The 20,169-nt window shown below is 39.4% G+C and overlaps 5 protein-coding genes across 7 annotated transcripts; 3 read left to right on the top strand and 2 right to left on the bottom strand.

Moving 5' to 3' along the window:
- Positions 1-3: 3 nt before the first annotated feature.
- On the bottom strand, positions 4-2,868 carry LOC111781437. The gene is made up of 5 exons (XM_023662019.1): positions 2,403-2,868; positions 2,116-2,179; positions 1,816-1,980; positions 748-813; positions 4-619 (listed from the first exon to the last, which is right to left on the bottom strand). Exons 1-5 carry the CDS (start codon positions 2,648-2,650, stop codon positions 431-433), a joined length of 732 nt encoding a protein of 243 aa, XP_023517787.1. The 5' UTR covers positions 2,651-2,868; the 3' UTR covers positions 4-430.
- A 1,382-nt stretch (positions 2,869-4,250) lies between these two features.
- On the top strand, positions 4,251-7,980 carry LOC111781477 (G-type lectin S-receptor-like serine/threonine-protein kinase B120). Of its 2 annotated transcripts, none has more exons than XM_023662090.1 (7): positions 4,251-6,037; positions 6,114-6,233; positions 6,326-6,558; positions 6,645-6,855; positions 6,941-7,181; positions 7,266-7,413; positions 7,496-7,980. In XM_023662090.1, the coding sequence occupies exons 1-7, from the start codon at positions 4,726-4,728 to the stop codon at positions 7,802-7,804; spliced, it is 2,574 nt and encodes an 857-aa protein (XP_023517858.1). In that variant the 5' UTR covers positions 4,251-4,725; the 3' UTR covers positions 7,805-7,980. The 2 variants fall into 2 exon arrangements, with proteins under 2 accessions (XP_023517858.1, XP_023517859.1); XM_023662091.1 differs by having other exon boundaries at positions 4,258-6,037; positions 6,123-6,233.
- A 1,048-nt stretch (positions 7,981-9,028) lies between these two features.
- On the top strand, positions 9,029-10,708 carry LOC111781434 (U-box domain-containing protein 8-like). The gene has a single exon (XM_023662015.1). The coding sequence runs from the start codon at positions 9,270-9,272 to the stop codon at positions 10,365-10,367; it is 1,098 nt and encodes a 365-aa protein (XP_023517783.1). The 5' UTR covers positions 9,029-9,269; the 3' UTR covers positions 10,368-10,708.
- Positions 10,709-12,506: 1,798 nt separating this feature from the next.
- LOC111781435 (NAD(P)H dehydrogenase (quinone) FQR1-like) lies at positions 12,507-15,388 on the top strand. The gene is made up of 4 exons (XM_023662016.1): positions 12,507-12,656; positions 14,261-14,354; positions 14,553-14,815; positions 14,941-15,388. The coding sequence occupies exons 1-4, from the start codon at positions 12,634-12,636 to the stop codon at positions 15,167-15,169; spliced, it is 609 nt and encodes a 202-aa protein (XP_023517784.1). The 5' UTR covers positions 12,507-12,633; the 3' UTR covers positions 15,170-15,388.
- Positions 15,389-17,559: 2,171 nt separating this feature from the next.
- On the bottom strand, positions 17,560-19,652 carry LOC111781432 (transcription factor bHLH112-like). Of its 2 annotated transcripts, none has more exons than XM_023662012.1 (6): positions 19,276-19,652; positions 18,712-19,147; positions 18,506-18,634; positions 18,315-18,380; positions 18,163-18,228; positions 17,560-18,069 (listed from the first exon to the last, which is right to left on the bottom strand). In XM_023662012.1, exons 1-6 carry the CDS (start codon positions 19,569-19,571, stop codon positions 17,860-17,862), a joined length of 1,203 nt encoding a protein of 400 aa, XP_023517780.1. In that variant the 5' UTR covers positions 19,572-19,652; the 3' UTR covers positions 17,560-17,859. The 2 variants fall into 2 exon arrangements, with proteins under 2 accessions (XP_023517780.1, XP_023517782.1); XM_023662014.1 differs by having other exon boundaries at positions 18,169-18,228.
- Positions 19,653-20,169: the final 517 nt, after the last annotated feature.

Here is a 20,169-nt window from a genome sequence, read left to right as displayed (position 1 = left end):
AAGTACGAAAACTAAAATGTTACAATGAATGAACGTCAAAACAGCCAGAATCAAGGGCTGCTGCATCCATCTAGTTGATACATCAAATTAATAGTATAGTATATACACAAGTTTGAAAGTGCTATTTCTTTAAAGACCAGAAGAACACGCTACCATGTGTACTTTCACAGTGGTAGAACACAACAGTGGATAAAAATCAAGAAATGTTCCTTCAAGAAAGGAGTCCTTTTCAGCCTCCCGCCTCCTCTATATCGATGTTCAGAAACCCCATCTCCATTGTTACCAACTGCAGCCTTAACCATTTTGGAAGCAATGTTGCTGAAATAAGGCAGTCTATCGTGCATCTTCGATAAGAAATCAGATGGAGAATCTCGAAAGCACGTCATGAGTTGTATCGATGTCATGCTGCATGCCATACATTGCTCAGGTTTCAAGAGTGATCACGATTTGGCACATCCTTTACAATGCCACAGGTTTCAGGGGATTTGGTTGAGACAGGAGAAGGTGGGTTTAGCTCAACGAATCGGCTGGCATCACCATAACTACCTATACATATTGTGTCACCCCGACCGTGCCATGTGCCATCTTGAACGTTATTCATTTCCAACGTTCGTGATTCCTGCTCCACATTTAGAGGTATATCAGTGACGATTGAATATGTTAGTTTAAGTTGCTTACAAAAGATGAGAGAAGTAGGAACTTCAATATGAATACAAGGTTTTGATGTGCAGATATTGAAGGACAGACCTGAGATAAGGCGCAGCAGGGGCAGATAAGGTGGTTGACGCAGTCATCCAAGTAGCTATCTCCTCCCTGAAATATAAAACAATATTAATCATCACATTAGCCACTAAAAAAACGCCGCTGAAATTTTCACTCAACAGTACTAATGAGAAAGAAATTAAAACTCGAGAGGGCAATATCTCTCCCTGAAGTCCTATTATAGTAGCTCAAGCTCACCACAAGCAAATATTATCCTCACGGTTTTAAAACGCTACGTTAGGGAGATATTTCCACACTTTTATAAAAAATACTTCGTTGCCCTCTCCAATCGATATGAGATCTCACACCCACACCGTATAATATCCAAAGTCATCACCCAAAGGTATCCAAAATTATCCCCCTTCTAAGGTCCCTACTAACTCCCTCTATTTATAGAACCAAGGCACCCCTAGCTAACTACCAATATGCCCTTGCTAGTACTCTCACAACAAGTGTTCTCTTTTTTTTTTTTTAGTATAACCAACCTGGAGTGGAGATTTGTAACCTTGTGCCCATGTACTCTCTCGTTAATCTCACTTTTCACCCTCACTTCCTATTACTAGTCTCTCTCTACACACAATTTGTAACAGCCAAAGCCGAAGCCCAAACCCACCACTAACATATATTATTCACTTTGGCCTATTACGTATCACTGTCAGCCTCACGGTTTTAAAACACATCAACTAGGGAGAGGTTCCCCTTTGAGGGGTGGATGGTGAGATCCCACGTCGGTTGTAGAGGGAACGAAGCATTCCTTATAAGGGTGTGAAAACTTATCTCTAGTAGACGCGTTTAAAACCGTGAGGGGAAACGGTTGAAGTGAAAGCCCAAAAAAGACAATATCTACCAGTGGGCTTGAGCGGTTACACAATTGTTATACTACAGCAGAAAAACTATCCCAAAGTGGGCTTGAGCGGTTACACAATTAGCAGAAAAACTATCCCAAAGTGGGCTTGAGCGGTTACACAATTGTTATACTATAGCAGAAAAACTATCCCAAATATACTATTAGCCATTTGGCTTTCCATTTGCTGATAGAAAAAGAAGTCTCACCCTTATATTGAATTTCCTCCTCATCTGGGTGCGGAAGAACCCCAAATATGTTACTGTTGCAATGGTGAAAGCAAATGCTGAATATACAAAGTAATGGCGTTTTGTGACCAAAAAGGCAATGAAGCTGCAAAGGGCACCAAGAGCAAGAGCAAAGTAAACGCTTCCCTGCACAATAATATATCTTCAAAAGTAAGGAAGGGAAAACTATGCATTAAGAAAATTTGATGATCAAAGAAAACTGTAATCTAACTTCTTCCCCTCTATCCCTTTAAAGATTCAAGCAGCCAAGAAAAAGTTCACCTGAAGAAAACAAGTGCCAAAACCAGCCCTTCCCATATTCTTCCCAAATCTGTGACACGGACAGCTGCATCATCAATCATAGTTATAATTCAAAATTGCGCAGAACATACATCCCCTGCTAGATAACCACAACCAAATATAGATACTCCGCATCCATGAGCAAAAAATGTGCATAGGAACTATTGATCAACTTTTTTAGACACCTAAAAAGGGAAGAACAAAAAGACGAAATAATTTCCCTAAACAAGGTGAATAGAGAGAAGAAAAAGTGGATTAAGGAGTCTAACCAGGCGGATTCGATAGCGATGCGACGGTCCTCGAAGCAATCGAGTAGTTCACCTTCCCACATCCTGAAAACCCCACCGATTTCGGGTCCCGTTTTAGCGTCTTCAGCACTGTCCAACTTTGCCCATTTTCCCTGCGTCTGCATAGCCACCGTGGAACACAACATATCGAAATCCAATAACGTGACCTCCTCCAGAAACTTATCCTCCTCTTCTCCAAACACCCTCTCCTGCTTCTCCAAATCCGCCATTAAAGCGCAAGGAAAGTAGAAACTTAGGGTTTCTTATTTGGGCTCTGAAAAATGCCTTCCTTGGGAATCCGTAAAAGGAAAACTAAAAGAAAGACAACGTAATTAGAAGGCGCGCTACTGCTATTAATTGCTAATTTTGTTTAATCTGTTCGGAAGATGCCTTAATGCCGTTGAGAGAGAGAGAGAGAGAGAGAGACAGCGATAGTGAGGATGAATCATAATAATAATAATAATAATAATATATACGTTTTAAAAATGGGGTCCAAACTGGCGGGCAATAACGGTGGGACCCAGGTGAGGATATTAACATTATCTTCAACAACGGTACAGGTGGTGCCACGTAGGCAATAATTGAAATCTTGAGTGCTAATCTACTCGGCATAATCAACGCGCCACTCCCCACTTCAATCCGCCGCCGTTAATATATAGAATATACCATTTTCCGGTGGGCGAAAAAAAGTATCTAAAAGGTGTTTTTTTTTTTTTTTTCTATAAATATTATTATTATTATTAAAAATAGGAATTAAAAGCAATAATTAGAAAAAAGAAAATAGAGGGTAATAAATAAAATTGGAAGGGAGTGTGAGTACGCCGGAGTTGAAACCGGAGCAAATCGAAATCAGTACAGACAGACGCACAAAAAAGGGGAAAGGTGTAGCAGAAGCTCAAGTTTCAAGAGAAACAACCAGTTTGTTTGTTTGTTAAAGCGGAAAAGAATACAGACAAAGGCGTTTAATGAAAGCCCGGTTCTTGCATTGTCTGCACCAAAGACGACAGACGTTGTTTTGGGTCAGAAGCCAAGCCCAGATACAGATACCCAACAGCAAGGCTTGGGTTGTTCGAGTGAAGCCATGAATTGTGGCCAAGAATCTGCCGGAGATTCAGTAAGAAGGGATCAGAAAATGACGTGCAAGGCAGGAAGGCGGCTGGGTGTTTCGAATTGCTTGCTCCCTCGGGAAGAAGAACTAGAAGCCACAATTCGATTGAACGTTTTGCTAACCTTGGGCTCGGGCCAATTCCATTTTGGGCTTTGCGAGTGATTTTCGTCGGCCTGAAGCCAGTGTAAGATGGGCCCCATCCCCATCCGTTACCGACCCGTTTTCCGGGGTGGTTTGTGGGGCCCGAGATGGGTAAACTTCACGCCGCCTACAACAGTCCAAGTCCAACTAGGACGGTCAGAGTTGGCTTCTTCCCGCCTTCGCAGCTATCTCGCCTTTGATTCCACTGTTTCAAGTCTTTTTCTTTGTTCTTCTTATATTTGTTGTAAAATTGAAATTCCACGTGGGCGTTTTCTTCTGACCCCTAAGGTTTGTTGTGGTTAATTATGAATTAATACTTTTGTTTGTATTTAACAAAGATCCAACCGGCCAGTTACATGCATATTCAAACAAATTTCAAGAGTATTAGTTGAATTATTGACACCTTTGCTTACTTACTTGCTCTCTAATATGTAATTAGATGCCTAATTCACCAATATATTATCTCATCTTATGAAGGATGTGTCTCACATTATGGAATGTTAGTCTTTTATTTTTTTAAAATAACAAAACCATTGGGTCCCGGATCTTCTTTGTCGTTATTATTACTTTTCTTCAACGTGGGGTTGCAGAGTTTAGCATCAAAGGCAGAGAATTTTGATGTTCAAATTCCAAAACGGAGGCCGAAAAATCAAGAATGATTTACAGGAGATGATTTTAACCAAATCGCCAGCCATTTGCTTCCACCAACTCTGTCACTTCCCTGATTAAATATTTAAATCATGGTTTGTACTGTTCTTGGTGGATTCAGAGTGATGTTAGTCTTCTTTTTTAACTTCAACCCTGGATGCGTCTAATCTTTTAAGCTCACTGTCGACAAATTTTTTTGAAATTTTGGGACTGAATGTGGATAAACTCTTAGTGGCCACATGCCAGCCATTTCAATGAAATTTCTTCACTTTTGATACTAATCCCCACCTAAATGGCTTCGGATTGGTTGTTCAAATCGTCGCCGTTGAAGTTTCTTCTTTGAATTTGGGTATTCTTCTTCATCAGCTTTTCAGGTCAGGCTGTATTTCTGTTCAGAGAGATCTTGATATGGGTGGAAATTGCAGGACGTTTGTTGGGTTTCTTCTGTTCTTCGTCATTTCATTCTTCCTCTGTTCTTCTCCTTTGTTTTGTGACGCTGCGAGTTCAATCACAAGGGGGACAGGTTTAAGAGACAGTAATAACGAGACCCTCATATCCGAAAATGAGTCCTACGAGATGGGTTTCTTCAGCCCTATAAATTCTTCATCACGATACGTTGGTATATGGTATCACAAGATCCCGGAACAGTCTGTTATTTGGGTTGCAAATAGGGACCAGCCACTTCTGAATAGAGATGGGGTTTTGAAGATCGGAGACGACGGGAACTTGGTCATTCTGGACGGCAACAACGTCTCTGTTTGGACAAGCAATATCACAGCGAATGCGTCTGATCTGAGGAACTTAACTCTGGGTAAAAATGGAGAATTGATTCTCTCGACCCACGACGAGCCGTCGAAAGTCCATTGGAGCAGCTTCGAACACCCTACAGATACATTTCTTCCGAATATGGTAGTGAAAGTGAACTCAGATTTGGGTGAGAAACGGATTTTTAGGTCGTGGAAATCAGAGACAAATCCGGCCGTCGGAAATTACAGTTTGGGTGTGGATCCTCTTGGAGCCGTACAGATTGTCATTTGGAATGGGAAAGATCGATGGTGGAGAAGCGGACACTGGGATAAGCAGATTTTTTCAGGGGTTCCGACCATGCGCTCAACGTCGTTGTATGGCTTCAAGGTTAACGCTGAGCGTCGAGACGAAATAACCTTGACTTTTCATCCATTGAATAACTCCGATAAGATGAAATTTCAAATACAGTGGGATGGTAAAGAAGCAGAGCAACGATGGAATGAAGCGAACCGCGTATGGGACACCATTCGTTTACTGCCTTCGAACGACTGCGATTTGTATAATTTTTGTGGGGATTTTGGGATTTGTTCTGAAACAAGTAGACCCAAGTGTAGTTGCCCTCATGGGTTTATACCCAAAAACAACGAGCAATGGAAGAGTGGGATTTGGTCAGATGGGTGTCAGAGGAAGACCCCATTGCTTCAGCAGAGGATGAATAGTAGTTCGAATGGCACTGTTGAAGATGGTAAAGAAGATGGGTTTGTGGCTGTACAGTTCGTGAAATTGCCTGATTTCATAACTGCAGTGTTTGTGGACTCTTGTGGAGATGAATGTGCGAACAGTTCTTCGTGTGTTGCATATTCGGATGCTCATGGAATTGGGTGTCTTACTTGGGATGGTCCCTTAATTGATATTCAGAAATTTGATGGTGTTGGGAATACTTTGAACATTCGTCTCGCTCATTCTGATTTGAGTAAGCTTTCCAATCTTTTCAATTCATTCTCTCTGTTGTTTGAAGTTAATTGAGGTTTGACACTTTCTACTGTTAGTACCTGTAGATAACGAGACCAAATTGTCGACCGCTGCTATAGTATTGATATGTTTAGGAGGAGCAGTTGTTATAGCCATGTTAGCATTGCTGCTATGGAAATTCAGAGACAAAATGAAAGGTTAGGTGATATTTGCTAGCGGTGGGATTGAGCTTGAGCGCGGTTACCTTCACTCTTTCCTTAGAAAATTCTAACCATTCATGCACTTTCAGGTTCAGCAGCTGCTGCTTCGAGTAAAACACAGAACAACAATGAGATGTTTGACCTGAGCAAGAGCAAAGAATTTTCAGCAGAGCTTTCAGGGCCATACGAATTAGGCAGAGAAGGCGAACAATTGAGTGGACCAGATTTGCCAATGTTCAATTTCAACTGTATAGCAACGGCTACTGGTAACTTCTCCGAGGCAAACAAGCTTGGTCAGGGAGGTTTCGGCCCAGTCTACAAGGTAACCAAGCATTTCTGCTGCAAAGCAAAGAAAATGAGCTCAGTTGGAGCTAATATTAAGCCTTGTCTTCTCTTTTAATTTTCCAGGGAAAGCTTCCATGTGGCCTAGAAGTTGCTGTGAAGAGGCTCTCAGTCCGGTCTGGCCAAGGTCTAGAAGAGTTTAAGAATGAGATTATACTGATAGGAAAGTTGCAGCACCGCAACCTGGTCAGGCTGTTGGGCTACTGCATTCAAGGAGAGGACAAGATGCTGCTCTATGAATATATGCCAAACAAAAGCTTGGATTGGTTTCTTTTCGGTAAGGCCTCTTCTATTCAAAAACTGAATTTTTTATACGTGAATGTTAGGATATTGGGTTGAATTCCTTGGTGGGAATGGTGCAGATCCAGTTAAGCAGGTACTACTGGATTGGGAAAAACGGTTGTCAATCATGGAGGGAATTGCACGAGGACTGCTATATCTTCATCGAGACTCGAGATTACTAATCATTCATAGAGATTTGAAAGCCAGCAACATTTTGCTAGACGAAGACATGAATCCAAAGATATCGGACTTTGGCATGGCTAGAATATTTGGTGGAAACCAAAACGAGGCAACAAATACCATTCGAGTTGTTGGCACGTAGTGAGTATAGATAACTTATGCAGCAGCATCCTTGACTTAAAGTAATCTAATAAAACTAATCTTCTTAACATTGTCTAAATGCAGCGGTTACATGGCTCCCGAGTATGCAATGGAAGGTTTATTTTCGGTGAAATCAGACGTCTATAGTTTTGGTGTATTATTATTAGAGTTAATATGTGGTCGGAGGAACACTAGCTTTCGGTCAACCGAGTACTTAACCCTTATCAGCTATGTAAGTTCCTCTGGTCTACCATTTGTTGGGAACTTTAATGTGTAGGTACTAATCATAGACTAAATATGAAAACTTTTTTCAGGCATGGAATCTTTGGAATGGAGGAAGAGCGATCGAACTTCTCGACCCGTCCATTCGGGATTCATCCCGAGAGGAGGAAGTATTGAAATGCATACATGTAGCAATGTTGTGTGTACAAGACTCCCCAGCATATAGACCAACAATGCAGTCCTTGGTGCTAATGCTGGAGAGTGAGTCTGCATCCCTTCCACAACCAAGACAACCTACCTATACTTCCACAAGAGCCTCGATCGACATCGACTTGTTTACCGATGGCCATGACGTTGTATCGTCGAACAACGTAACAGTGACAATGGTGGAGGGTAGATAAGATTTTGGTTTTGGTTTGCTCTCTTAATGTTAATACGTGATTTTGCTGGTTTTCCAGACCAAAGGTCGTTAGTTCGTGATGAATGATTGTTATTTTTATGAAACTATTCAAATTTTATAACGTTTTAGGGAAATTAGAAGCCCAATTTTATTTTCTCAACAAAATATTTTTTATTATATTCTATGGATTGTTATTTATGAAACTATGGGAGCTCAAAGGTTTTGTCGAGTAATTCCGACAAATAACGTTGTATTTGATTTTCATGGATAAAAGTAAAACCAAAGTTAGAAAACTTACCGATTGGAATAGAATAAGAAAAGGAATATATATCGTATATTCTTTATATTGTTTTTAAAAATGAAAATTACAATAATATATTTAAAAAAAAAAAAAAAAAAAAAAAAAATGTTTTTAGTATGTTCATAAATGCAGAATATTCTAATAAAATGCAGTATGATATTTAATAATAATATTAATTTCTTTTTGTTAATAATATCATTATTTTGGGGAAAAAAATGTCAATGAAATGGCAAATGGGGCCATAAATTTTATTGAATTAAATAAATTGACATTGATGCGTTCTTTATTTAGAGATCGCCAATAAAAGGAAAGAATTAAAATCTCATTTAATTCAGATTCACATTTCTTAAAATGAAATATAATAATAAGAAAGAAAAAATGGAAAATCAGCACAAAAGTAAACTCGGTTTAAATAAATAATTATTCATTATAAAAAATAAATAATTATCTGTAATTGTTTGGGTATATTAGTAATTTCATGAGCGTATTAAAATTTATACCTTATATTTAATTTCGTGGACTTTTGGCATGACCGACCTCAACCTCTAAAGCCGACGGACGGACCGATTCGCGGTAAGCCACCGATAAATTTCCACCGTTTGTCTTATAAAAGAGATATATTCCATTAATTTGGGGGAATGAAAAATGTAGAAGGGTACAATGGGAAATTTGGGGAAGTGGCAAGGGTATAATGGGTATAACGCATACGCGACGATTGTGATTGTCAACTCAGGATTGAAGTCCAAAAACACACACCACCAACCCAACTTGCATCCCATGCGAAATGACGAAAATATCCTTGCCTCTCTCCAATTCTTTTAATTTCCATTTTATTGTTTCATTTCATATTAAACGAACCCATTTTCCATTTTTTCTTTTTCCGCTTTTTCTGTTAACGAATTAATTTATGATTTTATTATATATATTAGAAAATTAGTTAGTGGGTTTTAGGTAAATTCAAAGTCTCTGTGCTTTGTAGCTGCTTGAGAGAGGGAAGATTGAGCTGAGCTGAGGCATAGAGGAGCGGCTTCTCCCTTTTGTCTGTGTGGAGCTTGAGCTGTGTTATGTATGTAATGGAACTCTATCGTCTTCCATATTTTGCACTAACCAAAACCTCATAAACCCTCCTCTCTTCAGTTTCTGAGAGAACAAGGGAGTGTCCGAAATGGCGGCTTCATATCCCGATGATTTCAAGTGCCCTATTTCTCTGGAGATAATGTCGGACCCTGTAATACTCTCCTCCGGCCACACCTTTGATCGCTCTTCAATCCAACGCTGGCTCGACGCCGGTCATCGGACTTGTCCAATCACCCAATTGCCCCTTCCTGAAAACCCTTCTCTAATCCCTAACCATGCCCTCAGGAGCTTAATTTCAAATTTTAACCCTGTTTCCCTTTCCAAACCATTTCTTCCTCATCCGCCGCCCCAAACCCTAATCTCCATTCTCATCTCTCCGTCTGCCTCCCTCGATTCTAAGCTCGATTGCCTCAATCAACTCGCCAGGGTGTCAAAGCGCGATTCCGTTATGCGAAGAAAATTGACCGAGTCTGGTGCCGTCTCGGCTGTTCTTAAATGCGTTGGTTCTGACGATCCGACCCTCCAAGAGAAGGCCCTGTCGCTGTTACTGAATCTTAGTTTGGACGATGATAACAAAGTGGGTTTGGTTGCAGAAGGGGCTATTGGTCTCACCGTCGCAGCTCTTCAAGCCAGGTCCCCTGATTGCAGAGCCGTAGCCGCCACGATGCTGACGAGCTTAGCCGTTGTGGAGGTCAACAAGGCTACAATTGGGGCATATCCCTACGCGATTCGCTCTCTTGTTGGTCTCTTACGATACGGCAACAACAGAGAGCAGAAGGAAGCAGCAACAGCGCTTTACGCCATCTGTTCATACCCTGGGAACCGTGTACGGACTGTGGAATGTGGGGCTGTTCCAATTCTGCTTGAAATTGCCAATTCGGGGCTGGATAGAGCAGTGGAGGTTCTGGGGCTTTTGGCCAAGTGTAGAGAAGGTCGAGAAGAGATGCAACGGTTCCACGGAAGTATGGAGATTTTGGGACGTGTGTTGAGAAATGGAGCCCCAAGAGGAGTTCAATACGCTCTTCTAACGCTGAGTTCGCTCTGCTGCCATAGCGAGCGAGCGTGCGTGGAAGCCAGAAGAGAAGGCGTTTTGGGAATCTGTATGACATTGATTGATGACGATAACGAAAAGATCAGAGCAAATGCTGCAAAATTGATTCATATACTTCGAGGAAACAACGCATGAGAAGAAGGAATCAAATCGGATCTTCGCCTGCGGTCAACAATTGGTGGGTTGGTCTGGTTTATTTCTTATGAGTCTATGATTCATGTGGAGTGTAAACGAAGGGATTTTGTTGTGGCGTAATGTCGATCCCTCATTCTCTTTACCGAGGTGAGTCCAATTTCTTCTCGATTATGGGTTTGTACTTTTTTTTTTCTTTTCTTTCTTTTTGGTTGGATAGTTTCTGTACAAAACAAAAACAAAAACAGAATCTGGTAAGATTATGGTTCTTTATATATATATATATAATGTAAATTGAAATAAAGAACAATAGAATGAATCAAGTAGTGCAGGTTTTTCATAAATTTAGATTGTTTTCTTTATGAAAGTTTCCCTTTTGAGTCAACAAGCTAGCGGCGTTGTCATGTGTGGGTGTTAAATGTAATGAAATGGTGCTTTAAATATTGGTTTAGGTAGTTATAAACTTGTATGAAAACACCCCATATCACTTGTTTCTTCTGCTGGAGAGGAAATTCTAATGGGATTCGGATTCTGAAGATAAACAAAAGTTGTGTTTGAATAAGAGAGTAAATGTGTGGTTTAGGGGTTGTAAGAGGAAGGTTTGTGGTTAGAAGTTGATTGGCGTGGCAAAGGGGATGGACTGAGGAGGAACATTTGTTGTTGTTGGTCATTTTCATACGCCACACACATAGGCTCCAAGGACAATGGAGCCCTCCTCGTTTGTTCTTCTCTTTCTTTCTTCATTAGTTATCCAATCTCCTCCTCTGGTTGTTGTAAAAGGGGAGCCTTGTCGTCGTGTCGAGGTTTCAACTTTTGGCCTTTTATAGAAGATTCCTCGATTCTTTATGTTCTAAGGTGTTGAACTACATTCAAGTTGATACTGTTACGTTATCTTTTAAGTTGTTTAGTTTGATAACAGGTTTAGAAGTTCTCCCTTTCACAACTTTAATGTGCAGAAATATTTATGGAGATATATACCTACCGTCAAAATAAATAAATAATAATAACATAGTAAAGAATGCTTCCTGTTCTTTTCTATTTGGGCTTTCGAAGAGAATTGGGCATTGATCATAATAGGCCCAACATGGCCCACTTGTTGGACCAAGCTAACATTTAAGAACCATTATTTTGTTGTTTTTTAACATACCCATAAACTATAGCCAAAAGATTAGATTAAAATAAATGATTATGAAGACTTAAATTATATGGTCAACATAGTGAATCCTGGACTTAGATTTGAGTATTTATTTTAGAGATGGACTTGGTCCTTGTTCTCAATGGTTGCATTTGACTGAATGGTTGATTGAGCATAGCAGTAAGAGGCATTGAATGGACACCAAAAATATGGATGCTGCTCATCATAGTGCTATCCTTCCAAACCCCAACAACCACCACCACTCAATGCCCCATTCTTTCCAAGTTTCCCCCTTTGTTATGCATAAAAGAAAGAAAAGAGGAGGCAACTGGTACTTGGTAATGATGTTATTATCAAAGCGTAAATGGGATGAAAATGAAGGGTGTGATGTTAGAGGAGGCAACTGGTACTTGGTAATGATGTTATTATCAAAGCGTAAATGGGATGAAAATGAAGGGTGTGGATTAACATCACACACACGCTTCAAGACAAACCCTATTCCTTCCAAACCCATTTCATCAAATAATTGATGTCATGGGACCCCCTTTATTCTTTAATCACTCACCTAAACCTTTATTAAAAAAGCTTATCAACTTAACCAAACCCAAATCCCATTCTTAATTTACTCATTCTTTCCTTTTCCCCTGCCTTGAATTTCAAGCCAAGTACTCTAGTCATATAGAAATCTATTATGGGTAAGACTGTGTGAAAAGAATATGATCAAAGATGGTTATTTTTTCACTCTTCAGAAATTGATGAGTTTTCTTACTCAACAGTGATTCAGGTTGAATATTTCACCTGATCCTGAGCTTCCAATATAGGAAGACTGAAGTTTAATCAACCGAAACAATGATGGTGGGAGGAGTGGACATCAACCATCCCATAATTCAACATGATTATTAACAAAACCCCACCAAAATTGGGGTTAGATCCCATGAATTACGCTATATGTATATATATATATATATATATATATATAACTAAATATTGTAGAACACAGCTTGTAGAGCACTATAAATTGGGGTCCCCTCCACGTCTCTACCGTCAAACATTTCGCTCACCCACTTAAGATTTTCCTTTCCGAAGCAAAATTGAAGAGAAAATAAGAAGACAGACGCGGAGAATCCATCAATAATGGCCACCAAAGTTTACATTGTGTAAGCCTCTCTCAATCCCTTCCTTTATCTTTCTTTTGATACATTCAATTGCAGTTTATACACAACAAAACCATTTTTTCCTTTGATTATAATCCTCTTTTTGGTACTGAACTGTGAACCCAGATTTTTTTTTTCAGTCACTTTTCTGCAACTTTGAAGTTCTCTCTTCGAAATCGAAACGTTAAAGGCTCTGTTTTTAATGATAAAAAAAGACATCCTGGAAACTTGAACTTGTAGACTTTGCTTTATTATGTTCTTTTATTTGGTTGGTTTTTCTGACTAAAAGTCGATCAATTTCTTTTAGAACAGTGTAAAAGATGATGAACTTTTAACTTGTCTAAACTTACTAGCTTCGTTTCCTTTGTTCTTTTTTTGGATGTAATGGACTTGTTTTATAGGGGAAGTTCTCTTTCCCTTATCTGTCTGTCTCATTGTTACCTTGGTGTATTTGATTGTATTTCTTAAACATCTGCATGAACAGTGAGATGAATATTTCCAGAGACAGATTAAATTGATATCTTTTTCAATGTTTGTTCCACCAAACATGTCAGTGATTTTTTAATGTCACTCTCAAAATCTTGTCCCACTAGCTCACAGTCAAAGTGATTTTTAATTACCATGTGTGCAAGTTTCATGTTTTGTTTGTGCATTCTTAGGTTACCTATGGAAGTGGGATCTTTATTAGACAAAATGATGTGGAAATTTAGGTGTGATATGTGAACTAGACTACCATGAAAAGAAAGCTGAAGTGATTAAGCAACCCAACCTAACCTGTTGAAATCATGTAAAAGCTTTTGGCTAATTTTGTGGACCCAGCTTTAGGACTTTTACTTCTTATTCCTACTGCTTATTTTGTCATCCATAACTATTGGAACTTCCTCTAAGTTCTACTGCTTAGCTGTGTGATGTCAATGTATTCACTGTTGTTTTTCACTCAATGATCAGGTAAATTGTCTTGTCTTCTAACCAAGTCGTCGAGAGTTTGATTTTGTTTTGAAAGTTTAGCTTCTTTTCACACTACATGTCCAAAACACAACATCTACAAGAAACTATGACCGTCTTGTGATATGGTTGGTTGTTGTGTCATTTATATGAGAAAACGTTAAAAGACTGTTTGTAACGGTCAAAGCCCACCGCTAGCAGATATTATCCTATTTGGGCTTTCCCTTTCGACCTTCCCTCAAGGTTTTGAAAGTGCTTCTATTAGGGAGAGGTTTCCACACCCTTATAAAAAATGCTTCATTCTCCTCCCCCAACCAATGTGTAATCTGACAATCCACCCCCCTTCGGGGCGCAACGTCCTTGCTGGCACACCACCTCATGTCCACTCCCCTTCGTGGCTCAGCCTCCTCACTGGCACATCGCCCGGTGTCTGACTCTGATACCATTTGTAACGGCCCAAGCCCACCGCTAGCAAACAGTTCTCTTTGGGTTTTCCCTTTCAGACTTCCCCTCAAGGTTTTTTAAAACATGTCTTGCTAGGGAGAAATTTTCACACCGTTATAAAAAATGCTTCGTACTCCTCCCCAACTGATATAGGATCTCACACTGTTGTTCATGGTCTGTAAAGAGTTGTTTTAAACTTAGATGACTATGTTGTGCAGTTACTATTCCATGTATGGACATGTCTTGAAGCTGGCAGAGGAAATTCAGAAAGGAGCTGCTTCTGTAGAGGGAGTGGAAGTCAAATTATGGCAGGTGCGCGTCTTATTAACGCTGTAACCGTTCATTTCTTTAGGCGCTGGATTAAGATATTCCTAATTTTATTCACAACTAATTAACCTTTTGCACACTTCTGCATTTATCACTCATTTTTTTGGTCCTGTTAGAAGATACATTTTGGGAACTGGTTTTGATGCTGAGTTATGTGAATGAGTGAATAATGTATTCAAACAGGTGCCAGAAACATTGCCACTAGAGGTTCTTGAGAAGATGCAAGCACCGTCAAAGGGTGAAGCACCCATCATTTCACCAAACGAACTTGCTGAAGCTGATGGCTTACTCTTTGGATTCCCTACAAGATTCGGAATGATGTGTGCTCAATTCAAAGCATTCCTGGATGCAACTGGGGGTTTATGGAGAACTCAATCACTTTCAGGCAAGCCTGCAGGCATTTTCTATAGCACTGCTTCTCAAGGAGGTGGACAGGAGACTACTCCGTGAGCCTCTTTTCTACAACCTCCTCACCTTTTTAAACTACACCTTCACATTTCCTTCGTCAACCAAACATTTTAGAGCTAAAAGTTCAAGTACTAAAAAAATGTCTTAAATTTTTGTGTTGCAGCTTAACAGCCATTACTCAGTTGGTTCATCATGGAATGCTATTTGTTCCGATTGGATATTCGTTCGGAGCTGGAATGTTCGAGATGGAGAACATCAAGGGCGGAAGTCCCTACGGTGCTGGAACTTTAGCTGGCGATGGCTCGAGACAGCCCTCTGAACTTGAACTTCAGCAAGCTTTCCACCAGGGAAAGCACTTTGCTGGCATTGCAAAGAAGCTCAAGGGAAACTGATTGTTTGCTATAATATTGGTCATACTATGCTTATTATTTGTTCTCCCTGCCATTATATGTATAGCTATTCTCTATTCTCTGTTGAAGAATTTGCTATGTCCTGTTGAATATCTCTGTGTTGCCTTTTACTTGTGTATCTATTGAAGCTTACACAGCTACCAAACACTAATATCTATCAAAGTTGTCTGTTGTGTATTTTAATGTAAACTGTTAAACCCATTATCCTTTCAAGACATTCCATTCCTAGATCAAGTTCACTACTAATAGATATTGTCCTCCTTAGGTTTTCCATTCCAAACTTTCCCTCGAGGTTTTAAAGCATAGGGAGAGATTTTCACACCCAAGTAATGTTTCATTCCTCTCTCCAACCGATGTGGGATCTCATAGTCCATTCCCTTGAGGGCCCAGCGCTTGGCGATATTATCCTTATTGGGCTTTCCTTTATAACTTGACTTTAAGTCTTAAAACGCGTTTACTAGTGAGAAATTTCCAGACTTATAAATAATGCTTCCTTTTCCTTTTCAAATGATGTGAGATCGGAAATTTTCACGGCAAGGGCAAGAAAAACAAATATGTTTCAAACTTGGAAGTAAAAAGAAAAAGAAAAGAAAACCTATGATTGTTGGAGCCTACAGATAAAGATAACAGGAAAAACATACATAATTAGAAAGGAAAATANTTGGGCCAAGAGTTGCATGATTACAAAGGATCATGAGTGGTGTGATAACAAATGGGCCAACAGCTACAATACAAGTTTATCCAACGTGAAGCTGTTGTTCCCTATGGAATGTCTCTGTCTATATATCATCAAAAACCCAAATTGGTGTTGAATGAAGAACAGCGAGTAAGATCTTATGATCTGATCATCATAAACCAGGACAGCAAAGAGAAATGTTGAAATTTGAGGGTACTGTCGTAGTACTCAAAAGAAAAGGAAAAGATATTAGGAGGGAATAAAATATATAAAGAAAGAGGATGAGGCCATAAAAGAGCAGCTACATCAAGCTTTGTGAACGGGGGAATTTGAGCCAAGTGTGAGTTTTTTTTATTCCTGAATGGCATACAAGATCGGATTCAAAGTTACGAAAAGAAATTACACTTTTTCAAATCACATCATTTCTAAATCTTCAAACACAAGTTCAAGGAATTCAACAACATGATCAACTTCGTTTCTCTTATTTTAACACCAAAACAAGCAAGAAAACAAGAGATTTTTGAGTATTCCTTTTTGTTGATTCTTTTTCTTCATAAACCATATATACAATCATAACCCACAAAGAAAAGAGAATGGAAATTATTCATTTCCATTAGTCACAAAGTAAAGCAAAGTACTGATCCGGATTCTCTTAATACCCATCAACCCATCATATAATTTAACCACAAAAGCACTTTCCCACATGATCGGTCACTTCTCAAAATGGTTCTTCCACGTTAAGCCTCTTAAATTTTGCTTTGCATTTCACAAAAATGCCTTAAAAAAAAGCCACCTTTTTTGCGTATGCTTTTTATTGGATAATCTCTTCCTTGTGTTCTTTACGTTTTGTAAGAGATAATATGTTAAATGCATTAATAATTGTGTATATAACAATGCATTAATAAGGGATGGTCGTGTGGTAGTACGGCCCCTCACAGGCACGCGCGCATGCCCTTCAGGAACCCTAAATGAAATGCGCACACACAAAGTGCCTCTGAGCTTCCACTTCCACTACCAATCCCTATATTATTTACTTCTTTTATTCCATCCAACACAAACAAACACAACCTCCACTACTTACGCGTCTCGCTTCCCTAGATACTATTACTTATTTTCTTTTTCAAAACATGTGTAATCCGATTCACCTCTAGTAGATATTATCCTCCTTGGGCTTCCTCTCACGGCTTTAAAATGCGTCTTCTAGGAGATGATTTCCATACCCGAGATCCACCGCTAGCAGATATTATCCTCTTTGGGCTTTCTCTCACGACTTTAAAATGCGTCTAGGGTAAGGTTTCCACACCCTTATAAATGGTGATTTGTTCTCCTTCCCAACCAATGTGGGACATCACAATCCATCCCCTTCGGGGCCCAGTGTCCTCGTTGGCACTATTTCCTTCCTCCAATCGACGTGGGACCGCCTCCAAATCCACCCCTTTTGGGGCCAGCGTCCTTATTGGCACACCGCCTCGTGTCTACCCATTCGGAGAACAACGTGAAGGCTGGCACATCATCCGAAACCTGGCTCTGATACTATTTGTAACGACCCAGATCCACCGCTAGCAGATATTGTCCTCTTTAGCTTTCCCTTTCGGGTTTTCCCTCAAGGCTTTAAAACGTGTCTGCTAGGTGAAGTTTACACACCCTTATAAATGGTGATTTGAACCTCCACAGCGAACGTGGTACAATGAGAGCATGATTCAAAACCCAAAATTGCAAAACATTTTAATTGTCATTCATTACAAATTAAAAAAGGAACAGGAACAAAAGGGTGAACTTTATACACTAATTCCACCCCATCTGCTAAATCCAGCTATCATCAACTACCCACTTACGCTGCCCTGTCTGTGTCGTTGAGTACTTTACCTGAATTTAGCACTTGTTCCTGTTCTTCCCAATACTCTACCACTACTCTATTTTTAACATCAAATATTACAATCTGATATCTTCTTTTTTCTCTATAAAACTCCCTACTGCATGCATTCTTTTAATCTCTTCACCGGAATGTTCCACCGAACGTCGGAGTCCAGAAGTCCGCCGTGCCTACATTGGACACTGGAAATGTGCTTGAGACCGGCACCAAGCAAAGCCCTCGGCTTCTCAGATCTTGTTTTGGGCAATCTGGGTCTTCCTTTTCACATACCTGTTGGTGTTGTAGGGTGGGTGTTATTCCATTGTTGCTCTTCATATATGGAGTGCTTAAGACCTGAAATTACAAACCAAATTAGGCTGTAAATAAAGTGTTGATGATTTGAATTTTGGGAGGAAATTAAAGTTGATACACATAAGTGGAACATACACTGACTTGATCGTGGAGGAACTTGATGTACTCAATGGCTTCGTGAAGAACTGAGGCAGTATCGGTCTGGGAAGACAGAAGAATATATTTGGAGATTTAATGAAATGTTTTCTTTTCCAAAAAGGATGAAACATGGAAATCCAAAAATTCACCTTTCCAAACGGTGAAACCAGTTGTTGAAGCGCAGTCACACGGTCCCCTAGCTTCTCTTTCCGCACCTAATTGCCACACCGTTAGTTTTTGTCCTTTTTTATAAATCAAGATTCTTTTTTTTTTTTTTTTTTTTTTTTTTTTTTTTNAACAATTAATGTAAATTGGATTTTAATTACTCATAAAATCTCACCTTAAATGTCGGCAATGGTGATGGAGTTTCAATTCGAGGCCTTTTGAACACTGGTACTGATTCATTTGCGCTGTTTTTGTCACATTTCTTGGGTTCTTGACCATTTTCACAATTACCATTATTGATAGGCTGAAGAAAAAGAAACATATAATTAAAACAAGCTACACAACGTAAGGATGGTTAATTATTAGCAACAAAGAATTTACCTTGGCGCTCTTTTGTTCAAGTAAGGAAGCAATGCCCTGTGGAATGTGAGTTGAAGTAGCTGCGGATGGGGCGTTCCAAAAGGGAGTGTTATTGGCGAAGTGCAAGGCGGCAGAAACAGGCTGAGGGTGAGGGTGGGTTGCGTTGAAAAGGGAATGGGCATGTGGTGGTTGTTGTTGTTGTTGTTGTTGATGAGGGTATCCATATAAAGTTGAGTCAAGAGGAAACAAACCCTGGCAAGTGGGTGTGTTAGTTGTGGATGAACAGTTAATAGACATCAAACCATTTTGCTCCAACATGTTGTAATCTTCATCATCTCCTTGCTTCAATCCGTTTATGAAGCTCGAATCAGACGAGAAACTCGTTTTAATTTCCTCATCTTTGTACCTCTCAATTCCATTCGAATTGAAGTTGCTCTCACCTCGCCCATCGCCGCAACTATCCAAACAAAACGAAATTAAAAAAAAAAATAAAAATAAAAAAATAATTTTTTTATCACAACAATTTTTTTTTTTTTTTTTTTTTTTTTTAATTTTTTTTTTTTTTTTTTTTTGCCAAGAACTCACAGTAAACCATCAGGTTGGTTCCAATGATCGGAGGTGGTGGAAGAAGAGAGAGCAAAACCCATCATTTGGAAGGTGGAATAGTCTTGAAAAAGCATGGAGTTATTGTTGTTGCTGTTGTTGTGGTCGGAATCAGTTGCGGACTTGGGCTTGATGTCGAGGAAATCATCAGCCGGCGGCCAACCTAGGTCGCCGATCCCGACGGAACAGGGCGATAAGCCACCGACGGTGACCATCATGTTTCGTGAAGAGCTCCACCAATTATCGCCGCAAATAGCAGCCTGAAAATCCTCTGCCATATCCTAAACCCCAATGACAAATCCCTGCCTCTCTCTAACTTTGTGTTTACTATCTCTCCCTTTAAATATGAAACAGACAGAGGGCAGTTTATTATATATATATATATATATATATATATATATATATATATATATATATATATATATAAACTCAAATTTAAAACCGGAATCGGGTTGACGTTTCGAGGAGAGATTGATGGATAGGACGCGAGGAACAAAAAGAGGGTTTTTTTTTTTTTTTTTTTTTTTTCCTAATCGAATTTCTTGGTTATTTTCTTTCTCTCCTACTTTCCCTTTCTTCTTCTCCCACTTTTTTTTTTTAATATTATTATTTTAATAATTTGGTAAACAATTGTTTTTGTTACGTGCGAATAAAGGGTGTAGGGTTGAGAATGGTGGTAAACGTGACAGTTCTTGATCTGACGGTCACGTCATGATGTGTTCTATTTCTTTTCCATCCAACGGTCGATATTTTTTTTCTTCGTTTCTTTATATATTTACAGCTGACGACATAATCCTACACATGGTTCATGTACAATGATTAAGTAAATCATGTAAGATAATTATATAAATTAAAGGTATAATTTAAATTGTTATC

This window comes from Cucurbita pepo, chromosome LG19 (genome assembly GCF_002806865.2).
Source record: "Cucurbita pepo subsp. pepo cultivar mu-cu-16 chromosome LG19, ASM280686v2, whole genome shotgun sequence".
Taxonomy (NCBI): domain Eukaryota; kingdom Viridiplantae; phylum Streptophyta; class Magnoliopsida; order Cucurbitales; family Cucurbitaceae; genus Cucurbita; species Cucurbita pepo.
Note: the sequence above shows the minus strand (reverse complement) of the source record. Positions and strands in the feature narration are given on the sequence as shown.